Source organism: Acanthopagrus latus, chromosome 4 (assembly GCF_904848185.1).
Source record: "Acanthopagrus latus isolate v.2019 chromosome 4, fAcaLat1.1, whole genome shotgun sequence".
Lineage (NCBI taxonomy): Eukaryota > Metazoa > Chordata > Actinopteri > Spariformes > Sparidae > Acanthopagrus > Acanthopagrus latus.
In genome coordinates this window covers 9,451,954-9,477,136 of record NC_051042.1, presented here as the reverse complement: position 1 = coordinate 9,477,136, position 25,183 = coordinate 9,451,954, and the positions used below count along the sequence as shown (strand labels likewise).

General features: G+C 42.6%; 1 protein-coding gene across 4 annotated transcripts in view; it reads right to left on the bottom strand.

Annotated features, from left to right (window-relative positions):
- The window catches only part of ano1a (anoctamin 1, calcium activated chloride channel a), a 77,549-nt gene that overhangs the window by 38,809 nt on the left and 13,557 nt on the right, over positions 1–25,183 (bottom strand). For all 4 annotated transcript variants that reach the window (XM_037095137.1, XM_037095134.1, XM_037095135.1 and 1 more), the window contains exons 2-3: positions 18,935–19,086; positions 3,133–3,480 (exon numbers count right to left, since the gene is read on the bottom strand). In XM_037095137.1, the coding sequence (XP_036951032.1) occupies positions 3,133–3,480; positions 18,935–19,030 (444 nt within the window). In that variant the 5' untranslated portion in view covers positions 19,031–19,086. The remainder of the gene's footprint in view (positions 1–3,132; positions 3,481–18,934; positions 19,087–25,183) is intronic.

Here is a 25,183-nt window from a genome sequence, read left to right as displayed (position 1 = left end):
CGACTTCATATCCCACTGGGAGCATTTGAGAAGCAGAGCATCATGCTTGTTTGATATTGTTGGCTTATTCAGACTGTGCTGATTTACTCATTTTTTGACTTTTAAGTGCTTTTATTGTGGTTATTTTCAAATTTGTGGTACCGTAGACCTCAGGTCTGTCTGCTTACATCCAAAATACATGTGCCACTTGTTCTCTGTGGCATAAAGCAGAAAGCCATGTCAGGGTCATGCATATCATGTACTGTCCCATATAGACCTACCCACTAAAGTCTGGAATCATTATTTTGGTACACTCAATCCTCCATCGGCTCTCTATTGGACTCTGTCCTCAAAATTGAGTGACATCTAATCAAACGTTGAGAATTAGTTATTACACTGTGAGTCTGCTCGAGTGTCAAATGTCTGCTGGAGAGGTTTTAAGGAATAACTCACTGTGAGAAACTGTGAGTTAATTTATCCATTCATGAAAACAGATTTTGTTCATGGATCCACTCACGTAGCAAATACACAGCAATGACTCAAGTGCTATTCCAGGAATATAGTCTAGCACATCATTGTTTGGATGAGATTAGATAAAAAAAATAAACACATCGATGTCAAAGTAATGCTCTTTGAAGTCAGTTTAAAGATGTGGATTAACTAAAGAAACAATTAGTTGACTGTCAACGACTGTCGGCTTCAGTTTAGTTCGATCAGTTATTTTTTAATAAAATCTGAAGATACAGTTTTTTATGTTGATGTTATTATATCATTAAAATATAAACCAACATCCCCTCAGGGATTAAACAGATAAACTAAACAGTCTGAAACAATTTCCACTCCCCACTTTTTGCCTAAAACTGCTAGAATGGCTTAAGACTCTTTGTCTTGTTACCTGTAATACATTCAGTAACCCATTAATCTCAGCGCTTTACTATCTATCTATTTCCTCTTGGTTATTCTATATTTCTGATAGGGTTAGGTCATAATCTTCTGTCTCACACACACACACACACTGTGCCCAGCATCACACACTGGGGCCCGTCTTCATGCTGAGTCTCACATAATTAACTATTCTTATCTACTTTAATACAGCTTAAAGGGATATTTTCATTTACCGAGTGCAGTAGAGTTCCGTGGCTCAAGGATGAAAATGTATGATTATGACTCCATGGAAAAGAAATCAAAGTTCATATGTGTCATACGCACCAGTCTATAACAGTTATTATCAAAAGCGGACAGGGAAAAGAATGGAATTGAGCATTTCTGACCGCAAACGATAATCGTCCCGTCGGGACTTCCCCGACCCGGAAGCTGATGGATGAGAGTTGAAATTTGTTTTCAGCTTCATAATAGAAATCCAGCTGAGCTAGCAGAGGTTAGATGCCCAGGACTATGTGCTGAGACCCTATTTGTACCGTTGCTGAAGTTTGGTGCCGTTCTGAACATTATTTGTGGCTTTTTGGTGGCGGTTTATAGTTGGATTCATTAACTGCAGTGTATTGTTGTCATGCAGTCATTTCTGAGGATGCTAAAACTACGTGAGCCAGCGCTCTGCAAACTTTATCTCTCGTGGGGGCGTCCTACTTGATGTCACGGTGTGTTAGAACATGGATTAAATTTAAACCAGAATAACCCTTTAATCTCTGTCTTTTTCTAATGGGACAATGATGATTTAAAACAGTAAAATGTTACTGTTTTAAATGCTTGTTGAGTGACTGGCATTCTTGTCTGACTTTGATCCTAAATGAACCTGAACTATGAGTTCATAAATAGGAGATGACAGCAGTCTGTGTGTTTCTTGCACATCCTGGGCTCTAAGACAATAGTGAATAGGAGAAGACAGGATGGGACAGGACCAGATTCCGATTCTGATTCGGACACTGGCTTGAGAGCTGTTTCAATAAAGATTGCTCTATCATTCCACCCAGCCTTGCCTCCGCAGAATTCTTTTATCATCATACTACATGCCGACACCTTTCAAGGAAGAGAGCCCAGAAACGACAAAAGAAATGGAATTTAAATCGATATCTCACACACATCAAACTTCCAATGAGAGCCAGTCCTGTCTTGTGATCTGCTGCTCGTTCTCTTGCCCATTCTGTCTTCTTTTGGCGCAGGTGTTTTGTCAACTTTTGGATTTCTCTAACTCCTGTAGAAGCTGTGTGCATGGGGCTGTTTTAAGAGTGATACTCGCATTTAAAGAGTTCAGAGGGTGGTGTCTTTTTAGCTGAATGGCTTCACGAAAAAACACACAGAACACTCTTATATAACTGCAAACATTAGCATGTCTAGTGCACTAGCTTACTATCTACAGTAACTGACTGTGTTACTTCCAAGGATAAGGTACACATTAACTAAATTGATTAACTATCTGCATCAGCTTGTCAGGTTGCAGTTTAAAAAAGGGCCTCATTTACAGCTAGCTATTATTGAAATGTGAGGAGGCCAATCCTGGGTACATAAGAAGCATGGAAAATATGTTTGGGACAATCTAAGGGGGGGTCTGTCCTCACACAGAAAATTAGTGTAGATGTTCCTGTTTCTGGTGCCTTTAAACAAGTGGTTTGATATCTGTCTGTAGTACTAGCATGAGTGGATGAAATGAATGGATATGGATACATTTTGTAACTTCATCCAGAGGACTGTTTGGCCCCAGGTCACATATTTAAAGATGTCAAAAAGCTTGAAGTACAGAATCTGGTTCGATAACTAATTTTAAATACTCACTATTCATTTAAACTAGAGGTGCGACCGCCTTGAACTCAACTGCCTGGAACCTGGGCATCAGAACTGAACTGAGTAGGGCATTTTCTCAAGAAGCAAACAGATTGGATCAATTACTGGATTTCTGAAATCGTGTGGTCAGGCTAATGCATTTTTAACATGGTAAAAGAACTGGTGGTCTAAACTTAAATCTACTCCCACCCTCACCTAAAAGCTGTGACACCCATGCCTGGATGCCTTCACAGTTTAAGCTAACATTAGCAGCTCTGCCCTACTATTCATTAAATTTGACCTGACTGGGAACTGCAGCTTAGTCTTTCAGCATGGAGACGTTGTTCTACAAACGAGCGGTAAATTTACCACCATAATCATTGTGAGCTTCATATGTGCATGATAGAGTGGAACGCATTCAAGCAACCCCCTCACCCCTTCATCCTTTTCCAGCTCCAGCCCTGTCTCCAAGAGATTCTCCTCAAACTCCTCCCGCCTGAAGCGCTTGTCATCTTCATGGTAGTCAGTCCGCTGCTTTTGGGCGGCGATCTCTGGGTCTTCTTTTGGCTGCAGTGGAGCTCGGCTGCTTCTCATGCTCATACTACGCCTAAGTCGTCGGATGAAGTTGTTGTCCCCGAACCTGGATGATGGACGCCGTATGCTGCTGGGCTTCTGGATGTGGTACGCCAGCACATAGTCCACCCGCCGCTGCCCATCAGAGAAGAATGGGCCTAGTCGCGGATACAGAGGTGAGCCATCATCCGCATAAAAATTTTTCATGGGCTAGAAGGAAGACAAGCAAGGAGAAAATAATAGGTTACATTATTATAATTAGGCCCAGTCACCCATCTCAAATGTAATATGCGTGATTAATCCACTGAAATCTACATCTCTCCTCCATGTTAAGTCACATTCGTCGATCGACAGTTCTCGACTGGCAAGACAGCAGTGAGCGGAAAAACAACTGGTAACATGAGTTGTTTTCTTTTTAGTTAACTCAAAACAATGTTCTCAATGCTCGAGTTCATGTGTAGAGACCCTAGTGATGCTACAAGCCAAGTTTCATGTTGTGTGGAGCCTTCTTAATGTTTTAAAAATGGCGATTTTGATGCTGTCATAGTAGCACCCCTATTATCCCATTGAAAATTATTTTGACCCGAAAACGAATATACAATCAATCTTAAAAGTAGAGCTTTCGTCATAATTAGGCTTTTAAACAAAAGTTTGACTAAGGTGCATCGACAAAAAGACCATAGGTTGCATTTTGGCGAGAGTTTCACTTCAGCCTATTTATGTATTAGAGATAATGTTTATGTTTACGGTATTTACTATATAAATAGAGTGTAAACAGGTCTAGGTACAGTATGTATAGTATACAGTCTAGGAAATAATTATTTGATACATCACTGATTTTGTAAGTTCGCCCACTGACAAAGAAATGAATGACAGGACTGACTGCATTCCAGCAACATGCCGGATCTCCGGCGTTGTACCGGATCTCCGGCGTACAGGTGTTACGGCAAAAAAAAAAAAAAAAATTGGGTTAGCCCAGAGAGCTAACATACAGTTCCCGGGATCTGACAGAGGTGTAACTTTCACTCGATCACACTAACGATAGGTCTACTAGCCAATCAGAAACACGGTGGGGCCGGGCCTTGGCCAAACAGATTGATCCAGAGAGCAGTCGCTCCATGTGCTGTTGAAGCCAGGGGAAAACACTAAAGATGTCGACAAAGGCAAATGGCACTAGGCTTGGATAGAAAATAGAGGTGGTTGAAAATATAGATTCATCGCTGCATTGCAATACATTTTTTCCCAGTTCAAATATGAATATTACGCCTGCGGGTAACATGCTTCTCCAGGGAGAGAGGGGGTTTCAGTGTCAACGTTTTATCTCCTTGCAACTAGCCAGAGGGCTGAGGGACCGCGGTTATGTCTGTGTTTATGTCAGACAAAAAACAATGGCATTATCTCAGCTTAACTATGCTTACACTATTTTACATCTAAACACATCGTGTTCCTTTGTTTACATTTCAGTTCGAACTAGAATTTCCTAGAAGAAAGATTTATAATTTAAGATTACTTTTTTGAATTTAAAAATTATCAACAGGTACTCTAATGAATTATTTGTTTATTACTATTGACTACTGAATCGATATTGAAGCATTTAAATCAATACTGAATTGAATCGAACTCGAAGCTTCAGCTCCCTCCACCGATTTTCTATATGATTAAGGTCTGCAGACTGGCATTTTAAGCTGAGAGAAGGAGGTTGTCACCCAGGATTTCAAAGTACAAGGCTACTAGTACTGGAAGGCTTAGGGTGTGTCTTGACCATCGCCCCCTAAACAAAGCCATACAGAGTCCACTTCCCACTCGAGATGACATCACACCAAGACTAGCATGAGCACAATACTTAAGTGTGCTAGATGCCAGATACGGCTACTGGACAATAAAACTAAGCCATCCATGCTGACCACCTTTACCACCATCTACGACAGATACAGGTTCATGCGACTCCCTTTCGGAATCATTTCTGCACAGGATGAGTTTCAAAGAAGGGTGGATGAAGCTTACGAAGGGGGTTCAGGGCATCGCAGCCATCATGGATGATATCCTGGTAACCTGGCCCTGTACTCGCATGCTTTGACCACACAAAAGATGTTAAGCTGCAGGTCGACTCATCCAAATGTGGATTAGGAGCCGTGCTACTCAAAGGAGAGAAACCAGTCTCATACACATCCAAAGCACTGACTGAGACTGAAGAAAACTATACTCAGATAGAAAAGGAGCTGTATGCTTTTTGGATGCAACAGTTTCATCAGTACCTCTACGGTCGACAGGCGGTTGTCGAGTCAGACCACAAACCGCTGGAGTCAATCATGCGAAAGCCTCTCGCAGCGGTTCCCCCGCGACTGCAACGAATGATACTGCAATTGACATCACCATTACACGTTACACACAAGCCTGGAAAACAAATACCAGTTGCAGATACACTTTCCAGAAAGCCCACTGAGTGCAGTGAGAGCTCATTGAGTGAAGGTATGGACTGACAAATACATACTGTGGTCAGAAGTGCACCTGTAAGTGACAACAAAATGGCAGAGATCAGAGCTGCCACAGTGCAAGATGAGCAGCTCTCAATGTTGAGGCGGGTCATCACCTCAGGGTGGCCCGAGTCGCACAAGAAGTGTCGACCTGCAATTTCAGCGTACTGTAAGGGATGAGGTATCAGAATGAAACGGCATCCTGCTAAAAGGAGAAAAAAAAAATCATCGTGCTTCACTAACTCAAAGCAGAAATGCTTTCTTGCATTTACACAGGACACTTAGGGATCGAAACATGTAAGTAGCGAGCAAGAGATGTACTCTTCTGGCCTGGAATAGGCAAACAAATATAGGCAATGGTAGAATCCTGCACCATCTGCCTGGAGCGACCCAACTCCGTCCAAACGGAGCCGATTATATTGCACCCTGTTCCAGAGAGGCCTTGGCAAGTGATCGCCACAGATCTGTTCATACCGAACAACGCCATTTACATCGTCGCTGTTGACTACTACAGCAGAAACTTTTAGGCGGAAAAAATCACCTGCCTCACATCCAACACTGTCGTCAAAAAACTCAAGGCCATGTTTCCTAGGTTTGGATCACCACAGACACTAATCAGCGACAAAGGACCCTGTTATAGCTTCCAGGAGTTCAAAGACTCATGCTCGTGCATGGGACTTTGAGCAAATCACAAGTAGCCCACTGTACCCACAGAGCAATGGGTTAGCTGAAAGGACTGTCCAAACAGCCAAAGCCCTCATGGACAAGGCGCATGCACAGCAGACAGACAGACCTGAGTCTACTGGAATATAGAAACACCCCGGTTGATGGACTGAAATCGCCAGCACAGCTGTTGATGAGCAGGCGTCTGCATTCAGTCCTCCCTCCAGGTTGTCTGCCGCAGCACATTTCGCAGCAGGAGGGAAACCTGCCAGAGACGGCCGAAACAGTAAGACAGCAAGGACACAGCCTGCCCTGCCAGCTATGAAAGCGAATCTGTACCGTATTCAAATCAAAATGGAAAACAGAAATGCCTTTTCACACAGTCAGACCCATGAAACACGAGGTACATTTACAGTCATTCTTCCAGGTAATAAACTGAAGGCATCAGTGCTGGACCATACGTCGACGTCGCCCCCATATCGGATGTGGCAGGTCTGCCCCGTGAACTAATACAAGTCAATGGAGTGAACTTTATAAAGCTCCTTCTACAAAGTGCTATAAGCTAATGTCTCTCATTTACACATTCACACACGTACGGATATATTCAGGAAACAGAGAGGAACCAAAAACAACATCTGTAACGTTCTCTGATGATTATAAATGTTAACTACTCTGTATTTGTTCAGTATACAGGTCGGCACCAAACCACAGGATGTAGTTAATAATGTTTTTATGAGTGTTAACAGCTGCTAACATGCGTAACGCTGTTACTGTGATGAAAAATGACAGTTAAATATTTAATGCCCCCCACTGCCACCCCCACCCGAAGCTGTCCTATCAATGAATAATAATAATAATAATAATAATAATAATAATAATAATAAAAGACTGAGGAAACCTGTTGGATGAGAGGTGGAATGTGTGACCACATTAGGAGCAGCTCTTATCCAACAGGGATGTTTACATAATGATAGAGACAATTACATGGCAGTTTATGATGAGGTTCACAAAGTCAGCTATCAATAAAAGCATCATAAACTATAAACAATTGTCTTTATTATCATGGATCAACAGTGAATACAATCATCTAATATCTAATATCTAATATAAAAGGGAAAGTGCTCAAATGAAAAGCATTTTTCCTCTTTCAGCCAGCGGAAGTAACTATATCAGCCTGTGGTTGCTGTGTTCATCTGTGATAGCATGCATCATAAGGGCTTATGTGTGTGTGTGTGTGTGTGTGTGTGTACTGTATATAGCCCTCAGCCTCATCTTTCACATTCACAGTCATCTTCCTCATCTTCTCTTTCAACAGGAAGTAGTCATAGCTGCAAAGGTCAGAGGGCGCTTCTCAGAGGGCGCATGAGGATGTGGTGATGTATGCATCATTCACCAGTAGGAACTCTTTTCTCACCGAGCCAGTGGGAAATAAGGTTCTCTTCCCCACTGGGCTTCCACATTCACATAGCCACCCACCCATCTACCACGACACAGACAGACACACACACACACACACACACACACACACACACACACACACACACACACACACACACACACACTATCCATGTCTCAAATCATAATATCTTATTGTGGAACTTTGAATTCAGTAACCTGTAAGGCCACAGTGTCAATAAAAAATCTGACACTCACACCAAGCCAAGGAAGACAAAGGTCAGTGGTAATAATAATGTTTCTTCCTTGTAAACGAGGGTCGCAGTGATAAACAATTTTCAATGTATACTGTGGCGTAACTCAATCACTCATCCACCTAATGACACCAAATACCAAGAGCCCGAGCATTGCATTTGATGAACAGCTATGTTTTAGCAGGCAGGGCAGTTCTCTGGATCGTTGCTTTAGAAACCTTTCATCAATCAAGCTGTTCCTTACATCCTCTGATCAAGAAAGAGTCATCCATGCACTATTACCAACCAGGCTGGATGATCGTGACTCTACTAGAGATCTCCCGGTTACCATTTCCCATTCACAACTTGTTCTCAATGCTGTTGCCCAGTTATTAACAAAGTCCAAGAAACAAGACCATGTCACCCCTTTCTTGCATCCCTACACTTGCTCCCCATTCAATTCAGGAGCAACTTCAAAATACTTCTGATTGTTTGCAAATCTCTACATGGTCTTTCCCAAATACATATCTCAGGACATCTCACACCTTACAGCACCAACAGACTCCTTAGATACCCTTAGAAGGTCGGACACAGGGCTTTTTCTGTAGCAGCCCCATGGCTACCAGAGGCCATTGGACAGGCTGAGACTGTTGATGCTTTTAAGATCCATCTCAAGACCCACGTTTACTCTTTTTCACATTACACTTTTAATTTTACTTAATTTGTTTTATTTTTTTCAGACACATTGGGTTTATTTTTATGGGTGAACTTTTTTGTGCTCATCTTGCTTTATTTCCATGACATATGCTGTGCATCTACATGGTTTTATGACTGTCTACTTATTTTTGATCCGTGCCTTCCCATACACATGGATTATGTGTCTTTATGCCTCTATGTATGTATTTGTGCTACAAAAATGAAATAAACTGGAAACCTTATGAAAGTTGACAGTTATCATACCATGTGCCATGATCTATTCCAATAGTTTTAAATTATATATTTTTTTCAAATTGTTATTTTATTCTTTCCAATATCTCTCATTATTATTATTATTATTATTATTATTATTATTATTATTATTATTATTATTATTATTATTATTAATATTATTATTATTATTATTATTGTCTCTATTACTCTTGTGCTAATACTTATTTCCCTCTGTACTGCTGTATTACCTGCAAATTTCCCAAAAGGGGGATCAATGAAGGAACATCTTAATCTCAATGTACATGTGCTCAAACAGTGTTGAATTCAAGCCTGTTTGTGTTATTAAAATCTAGAGTTACTGCCTGGGGGTTATTTGCCTCTGTCCCAAGTGTTGAGATATCTGTATGCTGTAACATGATAATGCAACAGCTACAGTACATGTCTGCTCACAGACAGTGACCGTATAACTCTGGATAATTCTCAGTACTCAAATGATGACTTTTACTTCAACAGAAAGCAGTAAGCCTATCTCAATGGGAAATCACATACATATTCTGAAATACTGGCATGGCTAGATGCCATGAGAGGTATTTGAGGAATTTTAGACTAATATCTACCATACCAGAGGAAAAGAGACAGCACATCACATTTTGCTGCAATGCAAAGAATAAGTATATCTGAGACCAAATCTTCCTCTGAGCATAATTCCTACAATATAATTTGTATCTTTAGATCACACATTTCGCTATGATTTCTAGGACAAACTGTCAGTTACACAACACATATCTAATTTTTCAGGCAGGTGAGACAAACAGTTTTTACATAATCCAATCACATACATATACACACACATTTATATATTTTTTTTTCTCCACATTCTGTCTCTCATGGTTGAGGTTTACCCATGTTGACAATTACAGGCCTCTCTAATCTTTTCAAGTGGGAGAAATTGCACAATTAGTGGTTGACTAAATACTTATTTGCCCCACTATCTCTCTCTCTCTCTCTCTCTCTCTCTCTCTATATATATATATATATAAATAAAAATATATATATATATAAATATATATATATATATATATATATATATATATATATATATATATATATATATATATATCTAAATAAATAAATAATTGTCAACATGGGTAAACCTCAACCATGAGAGACAGAATGTGGAAAAAAAAACAACCCAGAAAATCACATTGTTTGATTTTTAAAGAATTTATTTGCAAATCATGGTGGAAAATAAGTATTTGGTCAATACCAAAAGTTCATCTCAATACTTTGTTATGTACCCTTTGTTGGCAATAACGGAGGCCAAACGTTTTCTGTAACTCTTCACAAGCTTTTCACACACTGTTGCTGGTATTTTGGCCCATTCCTCCATGCAGATCTAGAGCAGTGATGTTTTGGGGCTGTCGTTGGGCAACACGGACTTTCAACTCCCTCCACAGATTTTCTATGGGGTTGAGATCTGGAGACTGGCTAGGCCACTCCAGGACCTTGAAATGCTTCTTACGAAGCCACTCCTTTGTTGCCCTGGCTGTGTGTTTGGGATCATTGTCATGCTGAAAGACCCAGCCACGTCTCATCTTCAATGCCCTTGCTGATGGAAGGAGATTTTCACTCAAAATCTCTCGATACATGGCCCCATTCATTCTTTCCTTTACACAGATCAGTCGTCCTGGTCCCTTTGCAGAAAAACAGCCCCAAAGCATGATGTTTCCACCCCCATGCTTCACAGTGGGTATGGTGTTCCTTGGATGCAATTCAGTATTCTTTCTCCTCCAAACACGAGAACCTGTGTTTCTACCAAAACGTTCTATTTTGGTTTCATCTGACCATAACACATTCTCCCAGTCCTCTTCTGGATCATCCAAATGCTCTCTAGCAAACCGCAGACGGGCCTGGACGTGTACTGGCTTCAGCAGGGGGACACGTCTGGCAGTGCAGGATTTGAGTCCCTGGCGGCGCATTGTGTTACTGATAGTAGCCTTTGTTACTGTGGTCCCAGCTCTCTGTAGGTCATTCACTAGGTCCCCCCGTGTGGTTCTGGGATTTTTGCTCACTGTTCTTGTTATCATTTTGACGCCACGGGGTGAGATCTTGCATGGAGCCCCAGATCGAGGGAGATTATCAGTGGTCTTGTATGTCTTCCATTTTCTAATAATTGCTCCCACAGTTGATTTCTTTACACCAAGCGTTTTACCTATTGCAGATTCAGTCTTCCCAGCCTGGAGCAGGTCTCCAATTTTGTCTCTGGTGTCCTTCGACAGCTCTTTGGTCTTGGCCATAGTGGAGTTTGGAGTGTGACTGACTGAGGTTGTGGACAGGTGTCTTTTATACCGATAATGAGTTAAAACGGGTGCCATTAATACAGGTAACGAGTGGAGCCTCGTTAGACCTCATTAGAAGAAGTTAGACCTCTTTGACAGCCAGAAATCTTGCTTCTTTGTAGCTGACCAAATACTTATTTTCCACTCTAATTTGGAAATAAATTCTTTAAAAATCAAACAATGTGATTTTCTGTTTTTTTTTCCACATTCTGTCTCTCATGGTTGAAGTTTACCCATGTTGACAATTACTAATCTTTTCAAGTAGGAGAACTTGCACAATTGGTGGTTGACTAAATACTTATTTGCCCCACTGTATATATATATATATATATATATATATATATATATATATATATATATATATATATATATCTGAGTGAAAAGCAACATAACTCTTAAGCAATGAGCTTTGGCAGCAGTGAACAGACTGTGAAGAGAGCAGCTCTTACAGTGAAGGTATGTTGAATGAAAGTGTTGTATAGTGTATAATATATATATATATATATATATATATATATATATATATATATATATATATATATATATATATATATATATATATATATATATATATAAAATACACTATATATATATATATATTATACACTATACAACACTTTCATTCAACATACCTTCACTGTAAGAGCTGCTCTCTTCACAGTCTGTTCACTGCTGCCAAAGCTCATTGCTTAAGAGTTATGTTGCTTTTCACTCAGATATATATATATACATATATATACATATACACTATATTACCAAAAGTATTCGCTCACCTGCCTTTACTCATTCTATGAACTGAAGTGCCATCCCATTCCTAACTCATAGAATTCAATATGATGTCGGTCCACCTTTTGCAGCTATTACAGCTTCAACTCTTCTGGGAAGACTGTCCACAAGGTTGAGGAGAGTGTTTATAGGAATTTTTGACCATTCTTCCAAAAGCGCATTGGTGAGGTCACACACTGATGTTGGTCGAGAAGGCCTGGCTCTCAGTCTCCGCTCTAATTCATCCCAAAGGTGTTCTATCGGGTTCAGGTCAGGACTCTGTGCAGGCCAGTCAAGTTCATCCACACCAGACTCTGTCATCCACGTCTTTATGGACCTTGCTTTGTGCACTGGTGCACAGTCATGTTGGAAGAGGAAGGGGCCCGCTCCAAACTGTTCCCACAAGGTTGGGAGCATGGAATTGTCCAAAATGTTTTGGTATCCTGAAGCATTCAATGTTCCTTTCACTGGAACTAAGGGGCCAAGCCCAGCTCCTGAAAAACAACCCCATACCATAATTCCTCCTCCACCAAATTTCACAGTTGGCACAATGCAATCTGAAATGTACCGTTCTCCTGGCAACCTCCAAACCCAGACTCGTCCATCAGATTGCCAGATGGAAAAGCGTGATTCATCACTCCAGAGAACGCGTCTCCACTGCTCTAGAGGCCAGTGACGGCGTGCTTTACACCATTGCATCCGACGCCTTGCATTGCACTTGGTGATGTGTGGCTTGGCTGCAGCTGCTCAGCCATGGAAACCCATTCCATGAAGCTCTCTGCGTACTGTACTTGGGCTAATCTGAAGGTCACATGAAGTTTGTAGCTCTCTAGCAATTGACTGTGCAGAAAGTCGGCGACCTCTTTGCACTATGCGCTTCAGCATCCGCTGACCCCTCTCCGTCACTTTACGTGGCCTACCACTTCGTGGCTGAGTTGCTGTTGTTCCCAAACGCTTCCATTTTGTTATAATAGAGCTGACAGTTGACTGTGGAATATTTAGGAGCGAGGAAATTTCACGACTGGATTTGTTGCACAAGTGGCATCCTATGACAGTTCCACGCTGGAATTCACTGAGCTCCTGAGAGCGGCCCATTCTTTCACAAATGTCTTGTTTCACAGTCTGCATGCCTGAGTGCTTGAATTTATACACCTGGGGCCAGGCCAAGTGATTAGAACACCTGATTCTGATCATTTGAATGGGTGAGCGAATACTTTTGGTAATATAGTGTATATATATATATATATATATATATATATATATATACATATATATATATATATATATATATATATATATATATATATATATATATATATATATATAATACACTATATATATATATATATATTATACACTATACAACACTTTCATTCAACATACCTTCACTGTAAGAGCTGCTCTCTTCACAGTCTGTTCACTGCTGCCAAAGCTCATTGCTTAAGAGTTATGTTGCTTTTCACTCAGATGTGTTCCTCAATTAACATGTGAACCAAGTACTTCCTGTTCCCCAGGCAAAGGGAGATCTGGCTAGAGCCACAACATCGAGAAAAATCAAATTCCTTCATATGAACATATAAGACAAGTCAAGGTCATTTTGTGAATATTATAGAAATATATATATAAAAATATAAATATAGAAACAAAGCATAGCAAAGGAAGCATGAAGGTCTTCACACACTGGGGGCATTTGTTCTACGTGAATCGTTCCCACGTCAATGTTGTTTTTGATTTTAGCCATGACCTTTTCACAAAAAGAGAAGAGTATGTGGCAAAAAAGCAACATAATTCTTTCTTATTGTGCATTGAAGGCATCAACCAATCATGTTGTGTTTGTCATGATTATGTATCATGCATTACATGACCAAGTATACATAATTATAAAAACAAATGTTACAAATCCACCAGACTATTTTGATAAAAACAGTAATTTTACCACACAGTTGGTGTTTTAATGCATTAATACATCTTAAAGGACCAAAGCCCTATGAAAGGCAGCCGAGATGATCACGGTGAATAACAGGTGAGACACTCTGGATGCGTGTGCAGTGCTGGTGCATTACATCTCGCTTTTAATTTCGGTTAGACCAGCTGTAGGCATGTCAAGCTGGGTTGCAGCGTTGCTTCATTTCCAGGCTGTGCACAGTGGATGCCTGTGTTCTGTGTGGCGGCTGCGTTGCTGAGCTACTGCAGTGAAGCCAGCTGTGGTTCGCGTTTCCACAGACTGCAGTCTCACCATCAGACCCATGACACATGGATTTTTTTCCCAGTAATTATTCCCAGTAATTAACTGAGGGTATCACAAAGGTATCCTTCCGGATTTTGAAGTAAAGGACGACGTGAGATTATGTGTGTATATATATATATATATATATATATATATATATATATATATATATATATATATATATATAAAACCCATTGTTTCTATAAGTAGCTCAAGCTTCATACTGCTGACCTAAGTACTTCCTAGACTACTTGCAAAATTAAAAAAAAAATATGGAAATACGTTTTTTATTCCACATCAAAGTTGTGCGAAATATCCTTATTTTTGTTCTCTGGTAAGGATTTTGACACAGGATTACTCGAAAAGTATACAGTAAAAGTACTTCATATTACACATGTAACTAGTCTAGGAAGTACTTAGTTCAGCAGTATATGAAACTTGGACTACTTATGGAAATATGTTTTTTATTCCACATCAAAGTTGGGCCAAATATATGTACTCTTGCTCTCTGGTCAGGATTTTGACACAGGATTACTCAAAAAGTCCACAGTAACAGTTGTTGGTTGGCTATTTAAAATGATCTTTGCACTAAATTCATTTGAATTGTCCCGCTGTTGGCTATGTGTATGGACAAACATTTCCATAAAACAGAAATCTTACATGCAGCACAAAACTACTCACAATCATAATCACCAGAGCATGTTTACAATCACTTATTTCCAGCTGCTTAACATAAAACAGAATAACAACGCAAGGGTGGTGTCAGTAGTTCTTGCATGTTGGCCTACATATATGTCCTCCTGAGCATATGTCAATCCTGATAACACAACAAGTCCCTTGTCAACACTGAACAAAACTGATGCAATAGACTTGAAGATACAATTGCTGTCAACGGGACACTCCTTCAGGAAATCATTAGATTTTTATTGTTCAACGCATTGCTGTGTAAGCAGGAACATAAAATGTTGTGTGTGAATGTTGTATCTACACACTGACTGTGTGTACAGTGTTCCTCAACAACATATTAAAGAATACTTTTCCCTTGCAGACAATAGATTTAGATTAAAATCATTCTAAGCAGTCTCCAATGGATCCTAAGTATGTCTTACAAGACTACAAGTTCAAGCAGGGGGGTGAATTTATTTCTCATGATGGGAGCTTTACCACCCACTACGTTATAGAGAGGCTGAAGTAATTGAACATGAACATGAAAAGGTAATACTAATACATAATATGTGGATGTAATTCACAGTATGCACTGATAGATTGGACGTCATTTATCTTGCAAAACTGTGAACCTGAGCCATGATGGAGAGACCTCTAGACCCAAGCTAATTTAGCCTCATAACAATGATGTATCCACTTGCATTAACAAGCTTTCAGAAACTGGCAGTGGCTTGCTGTTTTACATGAATAAAACATGTGACCAGTGCAGCACCACAGCCAAGTGGTGTGCCATACAAACAAGTACAAATACTGCCCGAGACCCCTGGAGAGGCTTTGGAGGATCATCAGGGTTATATGGTGGAGGATAAGGGTAACCAAGCAGTGGAGGCATGCAAAAGGTGTCTGGATACTGAAGGAGGAGAGTGACATCACCCAGTTCTGCACCATCTCACTGCTCAGCATAAAGTGCAAAATCTTTTTCAAGATTCTTGCCAACCGGCTGACTGAGTTCCACCTGAGGAATTCCTATATTAACTCCATTGTGCAGAAGGGATTCCAGGCTGCATAAAAGATACAGGAGTGTTCACCCAGTTAATCTGAGAGGCAAGGGAAAACCAAGGAGATTTGTCAGTCATCTGGCTTGACCTGGCAAACGCCTATGGATCCATCTCTCATAAACTGGTGACAAAAGCCTTGACGACCCACCACTTTCCACAGGACACAGAACTCATACAGAACTATTACAGCAGTTTCAGCATGAGATTCACCTCTGGAGCAATAACATCTGCATGACAACACCTAGAGAAAGGCATCATCACTGGTTGCACCATATCAGTGATGCTGTTTGCTTTGACTATGCTCGTCAAGGCAGTGGAAGTGGAATGTAGAGGACCTCTGTCCAGATCTGGCATTCGCCAACTGCCGATTCGAGCTTTTATGGATGATGTGACGGTCACAGCAACATCAGTGCCAAGATGCCGCTGGGTCCTCAGAGGTCTGGAAAGGCTGGCAACATTGGCGAGAATGACATTCAAGCTAGCCAAATGCAGGTCCCTGGTCCCGAAGTAGGGGAGAGTGGAGGAAAAGTACTGCTTCCATTTAGATGGACTCCCAATTCCATCGGTGTCAGAGAAGCCTGTGACGAGCCTGGGGAAGATCATTGACGCCACAGCGATCCAGTCAATGCACACAGAGCTGAAAACCTAGCCCCTGTATGGGCATACTAACAAACTGCAACCTCCTTTCTCTGGCCTGACAGAGGAATTCAAAGTCACAAGAGCTAGGAAGATGCTACTTTACAGAGACTCATCTGACACCAGAGTCTCCTTTTGCAGACATAGTGATCACAACTGGACGGAAGGGGCGGGCACAGGAGGCAGTCCAGCAGGCAGAAGCAAAGCTGCGACATGGCGTCTTGGTGGACTCAGTGGCAGACGGATGGGCAGGGCTTTGTAGGCACACAACACCACGCTACAACAGAGCCCAGTGGAGAGAGAGACGGCAGGTGATCCAGGGTGAGATCCGTGCAGAAGTCGAGGAGGAATGCCGCAGCAGAACAGTGGCCATGCGCCAGCAAGGAGCTTGGACCAACTGGGACCATGCATCGACTTGGAAGATTACCTGGTCAAAGGGGGGGTTGGCAGAAACACCAGCATGTCCACTCTGCCCTGGAAGAGGATCTCTGGAGTACATCTTAAGCTGCTGCCCAAAAGCCCTGAGAGAGGGAAGGTACAGACTGCACCATGACCAAGTGCTGAAGGCAGTAGCTGATGTCATCTGCACTTGAATCAAGCAGAGGAGATACCATCCCCCAGGAAGGCCGAACATTGCATTCATCAGGGATGGAGAGAAACCTAACTCATGGCAAAAGGTCCCAACTGGGCTGTTACCATCAGTGTGTGACTGGCAATTGAAGGTAGACCCTGGGAGGCAGTTGAAGTTCCCAGAGCACATCACAAGCACAACACTCAGGCCAGATATGGTCCTAACATCTGAGAGTTCAAAGCAAGTGGTGCTGGTGGAACTAACAATCCCCTGGGAAGACTGGATTGAGGTGGCCTATGAGTGGAAGAAGGAAAAGTATCTTGAGCTGGTAGGGGCCTGCAGGCTGAATTGTTGGAGGGCCAGCTGTGAATCAATCAAGGTTGGCTATAGGGGATTTCCAGGGCAGAGCCTGCACCGGACACTCAGTCTCCTTGGCATCAGGGGTTACAGGAGAGGAAAACCACCCAAAACCACCAGTGAGGCAGCAGAGAAAACCTCAAGGTGGCTGTGGATCTAGAGGGGCGATCCACGGTGTAGTATGCCACTTGGACACAAGTCGGGGAGTGATCAACCCCGGCTGGGTCATCCAGGCGAGGGTGTCTGATGATCCAAGACCACCACCCCCTGACCCTGCGTTCATCATCAAGGATGTGTCCAAGCTGACCATTCAAGGTGTTTGTTATAATCAATACTTTCCTCTTCAGTGGCGGTAAACATATGGTCATAACTCTGCCAGAGTCACAGCTTTACTAACTTAAGCACAATAAACAGGAGGGTTAAGACTATGTTCTGACATGCCCAAACACACAGCAGTAAGGCCATTTATTTAAGATATGCTAACTCAACTCAAACACAAGTAACCACACAGGAACTCTCTTAAATGGGAATGACTGTGTCGAAAGTAACTGTCATCTATCAGTGGGCACCTATTCATGCCTACACTGAGTGATGACAGTCGGTCCTGCTCTTGGATGTCACACTTCATAGCAACAAGACATGGCAACACAAAGATATTAGCCCCCAGCTCCCATGTTCTATTTTTACCCACAGGAGGTTTTCTATTTATCTGCACCATCTAGACACAATTCGTGTTTTCTTTGTTTCGGAGTTCATTATCAGCATTTACTTCTGCTGTCAACCGCTATAGAACAACTCTCTTACTCCTTGTTGTGGGCATCCAGCAAATTGGATTTAATTTGAAAAACACTGGAGCTGTGTCTGTCCATGTGCCCAGTTTCATGTGTTACTGATTGTGCTGTGGTACTATTAGTATAGCTGCCGCGTCTTTAATTTGTCATTAAGTTATTTACACCTTAATATGTCAATTCACTATTTTATTATTGCTTGCCATGGGGTACCTGACCCATCAGTTTGGTTGTGGGTTTTATCATAGCTATGATGATCGTACTTCACTCTACTTATTTGTTACAGCTGAGACACAGTACTACAGGAGTAGTGCATTACTGCTGCTTTGCTGAACTGCTGTGACTCACACGCATGTGTTTGTGTGCAGAACACTGATGATGTTGAGTTGCTCTTACTACCATCCATTTCTTTCTATATGGAGTTTGCCTTTGATTATCATCAATCGATCTATAAAATGTACATTACATATGCTTTGGCTAAATCTTTCCCCTCCGTCATTGTGTTATACCACCTTCCATAACCCAGCAATAATGGAATAATAGCAGGGATGTAGTGACTTACTATGGACTCTTTGCTCTTAGATGTGCCGTTGAAGTCCACATCCAGGTTCTTGTCTTCACCAGGAACTGGCAGGTAATTGTCGTTCCTCATCATCATGTCAGGCCCCTCCTGCTGCAGGCTGCCTGAGTGCTCACAAGCCAGGGGAGGAGTACCTGTTAGGCAATCACAAATATATAGTTGGCATTGGCAGTCTGGTTGTTATCTTGAAGATTGCACTGGCCATTCCTAATTAAAAGCCCATTTTACAAACTGCTGTACTAAAAGCCCTTCCTAAAAGGTTTTTTCTATTGATATTTTGAGTGAAGAATCAGAATCAGAATCAGAATCAGATTTATTACCAAGAAGGATTTTACACAAACAAGGAATTTGTCTCGGTTAATAAGGTGCATGCATTGAAGACAATAAACAAACAACATATACATATATATTATAGTTTATAAAATATACAATATAAACAAATATAAACAATATAAACAAACAGAGAGAGACGTAAGTGTGGGATGATTGATAAATTAAGACAGGAGAGCTGTACAATTAAGATGGGAGAGCTGTACAAGGAATGACAAAATAGGTACAAAATATAAGATTGTTAAAAATTATAAAAATTGTCCATATTCTGTGAGGATTCAAGGGCGGTGGTGGGTATGAGTGCAAGACTGTCAGTGGGGGTGTGGGTCCTGGGACCTGTTAAGGAGGTTTTGGTCCGCAGCCTCCTGCCAGAGTCTCAAAAAGACTGTGACTGGGATGGGAGGGGTCAGTCACAATCCTACCTGCACACCTCAGGGCCCTAGAGCTGTGCAGGTCCTGAAGGGATGGAAGGTTGCAGCCAATCACCTTCTCAGCAGAGCATATGATACGCTGCAGCCTGCTCTTATCCTTAGCAGTGGCAGCAGCGTGCCAGACAGTGATGGAGGAGGTGAGGATGGACTCAATGATGGCAGAATAGAAGTGCACCATCATCGTCTTTGGCAAGTTGAACTTCTTCAGCTGCCGCAGGAAGAGCATACTTTGTTGTGCTTTCTTGATGAGGGATCTGATGTTCAAATTCCATTTTAGGTCCTGGGTGATGACGGTGCCCAGGAAGTGGCAGGGCTCCACAGTGTTAACTGGGGAGCCACACAGGATGATGGGAGCGGGTGGGGTTGGGTTTTTCCTGAAGAAACTGCGATTTTCATGACTTGGAAAATTATATTATCTGTGACTATTTTTTTTGTAAAATTTGCTAAAATTATCATTATGATCTGACAGTAGAATAAGATGTGGTCAGTTGTGTAAAAGTCCACTGTCTGTGGCTCCACCCTTCCATTTGCAAGAATCCACCGCTCTGCTCAATACAACCGATCAGGGCCTAGGTGAGTGTCTGAGAAGTGTCAATCACTCTCATGCATACGCTGCTGGCAGCCTCCCTCCCCCATGCAGACGCAGTGCCTGCTCTTACCTGGTCAGATACATTCAAGCCCAAACTGTAAACCATGGCGGAGAACAGACAACAACAACAGAGCCGAGGAATTCCCCACCATTGCCCTTGTCAAAGAGAAGAAATAAGAAGACTGACGAAGAAAAGCAGTGTAAAAAGAAAGAACTGGAATGAGCCAGAGAGAAAACGATAGATTTTGGAGCATCATTTCAGAGGTGGAGGGAGCTGCGGGATTCGTAAGGACTCAAGAGTGCTGGACAAGTAAGGACCCCTGCTTGATGTATGTTTCATTCTATGCTTTGACCACAAGGCTATGGTGGTAATAGCAATACTCGCAGTAACGCTTATGGCCGTACAATGTTTCAGTTGAGCTTTGTAGCTTGTTGTTACTCGTTACTCATGATTCACTCATGACTCATGATTGGTAATTGTCTATCTACCGTCTATCTATGTGATGACAGTGATTTGCATGAGGCACTCATGTTGTTGTTGTTGTTATTTTGAATGTGACATCTTGGTTACCTCGCTTCCTTTGTTACCATGGTTACAGGCGTGATTGTGTGCGGCAGGCTCCTCTGTGGGGAGGGGCTTTGAAGACAGGGCTGGGACCTGGGAGCTGTGCTCATTCAAGTTTTCTCAAAACTCCAGACTGCAGCTTTAAGCCAATTGCTATATTTGTCCATCTATGCACATGGGCATTGCGCTATTGATCTCTTAAACATTAGGCTATAAGTGACAAAAGGGAACATAATTTCTCATTATAAGTGGTTAACAGTTATTATTCTGTGATTATGACATGAATAACTTCTGATCTCAAGAAAATTAGAAAATCATAGTAAATCTTTGATTTGGACAATTGTCACACCCTGACCTGAGAAATATTTACTTATGTGCACGAGAAAGTTGTGACAATGACAAATTATTTTACAACTCATTTCTATTCCTGTCTGTATAAGAGGACTGAACAAACATTTGAATATCACATTCATAGGTTTGTTATAATCTACAGGGTAAGACAGTGAAGGCAGTTGTTTTTCTTAACATTTACTTTGAGGATACTCAGTTGACAAGTTGACATTAATACAAGCAGTTTTAACCAGGTTATTAAAAAATCTTACTTCAAATCTTACTTGTCTGTTATACCATGAAAAGCAGCAGCCCCTCCCCATATCCTGCATAAACTCCTAATATCAATACAGTTAAGAACTTTTCAGAAAAAATGATTGAGATGAGTTGTAAGGTCTGCTCATTTACTTAAACTCCATAGGATCAACTGAACTGAATATGTGTGATATCATTACCTTGCAAATGAAGCTAAGGCTGGAGAGTATTATTAAAGAGAGGATTTATGAGGCAATACTTAATATTCTCCTGGGAGCACAAACGACTCAGACACGACAAAAGCACCTTCCTTAGTCTGTGCTGAAGCTCTGACCAAAGAAGAATTCACATTCAGCAGTACACTGAAGACACACCGTTAATCGTCTAAATCCCAAAGAGAGTTAATTTCTAACAAATTGATGGAGATCTTCAATTTACCTCAGCTTATAACAGTTTTAATCAGTTTAATGTGCCTCACCTTTTCGTGTTTGTAATAATTGGAATACATAACTCTTAGTGCATTACCTGATGTTCTGATATTTAACTTGAATTACCTTCTTGTGGCTGTTTGCCTCTGCCAGCCAGACAATTTGCCGTTACAGTCGTATCTGTCCAGACTCATATCATATATGTACTGAAGAATCTGAAGGAATTATTTTTTTTGTTTTGTTTTTTGTTTTTTATATTTTATTGGGTTTTATGATTGCATGCTTTTACTTGTGTTGTACTTTTAATAGTTTTATTTTTTGTGTTTGCAAAGAGGCAGTACAGCAACAGGATAACTCACCACTTCACCGACAGCAGAGACACAAGGAGCCTGTGGCAGGGGTTACAGACCATCACGGACTACAAGCCTCGACCACAGACCTGTGATAACAACATAACTCTGCTGAATGATCTGAACCACTTCTACGGACGGTTTGAAGCCGACAACAACACCTCTGCACAGAAAACAGCACCCCCTCCAGACGACCAGGTACTGTCCCTGTCCCCAGCCAGCGTGAGGAGATCCCTCTCCAGGATCAACGCACGGAAAGCTGCAGGACCAGACAACATCCCGGGTCGCGTGCTGAAGGACTGTGCAGAGGAGCTCACAGATGTCTTCACAGACATCTTCAACATCTCCCTGAGCCAAGCTGTTGTCCCTACCTGCTTCAAGAACACCACCATCATCCCGGTTCCAAAGAAGGCCTCTCCATCCTGCTTCAATGACTACCGCCCCGTGGCACTGACCCCCATCATCATGAAGTGCTTCGAGCGGTTAGTCATGAAACACATCAAATCCAGCCTACCTCCCTCCCTGGACCCGTACCAGTTTGCATATCGGACCAACCGGTCCACTGACGATGCAATTTCCACCGCCCTCCACTCAGCTCTCACCCACCTGGACTCTAAAGACTCATATGTGAGGATGCTGTTCCTGGATTTCAGTTCAGCGTTCAACACGATCATCCCCCAGCAGCTGATACAGAAACTGGACTGTCTAGGACTGAACACCTCACTCTGCAACTGGTTGCTGGACTTCCTAACAAGAAGACCACAGGCAGTCCGGGTCGGCAGCAGCGTGTCCAGCACCAACACACTGAACACAGGGGCTCCCCAAGGATGCGTGCTCAGCCCCTTACTGTTCACCCTGCTGACCCATGACTGCACACCAACACACGACAGCAACCTCTTCGTCAAGTTTGCGGACGACACGACTGTGGTGGGGCTCATCAGAAACAACGATGAGTCAAACTACAGGGACGAGGTGAGCCAACTGGCCAAGTGGTGCAGAGACAACAACCTCTCTCTGAACGTGATGAAGACGAAGGAGATTGTTGTCGACTTCCGGAGAGCCCCCACCCAGCACCTTCCACTGACCATCAATGGTGCTGCTGTGGAGAGAGTGAGCAGCACCAAGTTCCTGGGTGTGCACCTCTCTGAGGACCTCTCTTGGAGCAGCAACACCGCATCACTGGCCAGGAAAGCTCAGCAGCGCCTCTACTTCCTCCGCAGACTGAGAAGAGCCAGAGCACCAGTCCCCATCATGCGCACCTTCTACTGTGGCACCACCGAGAGCATCCTGACCAGCTGCATCACTGTGTGGTACGGCAGCTGCACTGCATCCTGCAAGAAGACCCTGCAGCGCATAGTGAGAGCAGCTGAGAGGATCATCGGTACCCCCCTCCCCTCCCTCCAGGACATTTACAAAACACGCCTAGCCCGCAAAGCACTCAGCATTGCGGGCGACCCCACCCACCCCAACCACCATCTCTTCAGTCTCCTGCCATCCGGGAGGAGGGTGAGGAGCCTCCGGGCGAGAACCAGCAGACTGAGGGACAGCTTCATGCACCAGGCCACCAGGATGCTGAACTCTCTCCCAGAACTGCCCCCCCTTCCCTCTCCGCCCGCTGCCCCCACAAACTCTGGACCTTGCTGACCCCCCCCGACCCCAAAATCTATATTTAAATCTTTATTTTTTCATTTTTACTTCTACTTTTTTTACACTCATTGTGGATAGAGAGTAACAGAATTTCAATTCTCTGTATGTCTTGCACATATTGCAGCATTGACAATAAAGCCAACTTTGAACTTTGAACTTTAATCTTTATTGCATGTGTATGGTTTGTGGTGTGTGGCCTGTGAACACACCACCTTATTCTTGAGTAGCAGCACCTGGGAGGTTCTGCCCTTTTCCCTAACAGACAGCCACCAACCCAATCAGAAGGAGGAGAGAGGGTCTGGTGTGGAAGTAAGAATGGCATCATGGGACATATAGGTGGAGAGGCATGGACTTTGGGGGCGAGTGAGCCAGGGAGGCGCCAGGGAGGCACGAGGAGATGGAAGTAAGAGATCGAGAGACGCCAAGTGGGCTGGAGACGAGGCAAGACAGTGCAAGCACCGATCGAATGAAAGAAAAACCCAGAGTGTTACAACGTGACGTGTCTAAATGTTTCGCAGTTGGTGCGAACTACTTTTTCGTCTGCCTTGGTAAGTGTGTAGTGCGTAAGCGCAGCAGCACACTGCTCAGTCAGTCAGTTTCAGTCTGTAGACACAATGGTAGAGTGTAAACGGAGTCACGTGTGGCTCTATTTCAGCTCCACAAACAGCCAAGATGCAATTTATGATGTTTGTGGAAAAAAAGTAAGGAGTTGTGGCAGCACAACAAACCTTGTGAAACACCTCAGATTAAACCACAACACAGAATACGAGGCAATTTTGATGAGGCAAACAGAAGAGGACGGCACAGTGTCAGGTGCTGCTGCTAGGGCAAGACAGACGTCTCTGGTGGAGTCCTTCGGTGCTGCAGGCAGGCACTGTCCAGGTACAGAGGCAGAAAATGTGGAGCTTTAAGCAGCGCTAAGCACGGTTGCTGTTGGAGTTGTTCAAATGAATAAATATGGTTATGAAGTAAGTAATGAAATAAATGCATGCTTCAACAAATGGTTGCTTGAGTTCAGCCTGGAGTAATAATATGTGCATCTCTGAGATAATCTCACATAGGCAAAAAAAGCCTAGATTTATTCAGGTAAGGTTTCCTAAAGAATTGATTATTTACAGTGGATTACATAGACTAGGTGTCATTGAACATCACTACTGGTGTGTGTTTGTGCCTGCTGCACTGTAGTCCGTGTGTTGTGTGGACATCCCATTGGCCGTTTTTATTTTCAGGTGACTTCCGGGACGCTGACTGAGGGGAGCAGCCGAGGCACCTGTAGCACATGGCACAGCGGCAGATCTCCACCACC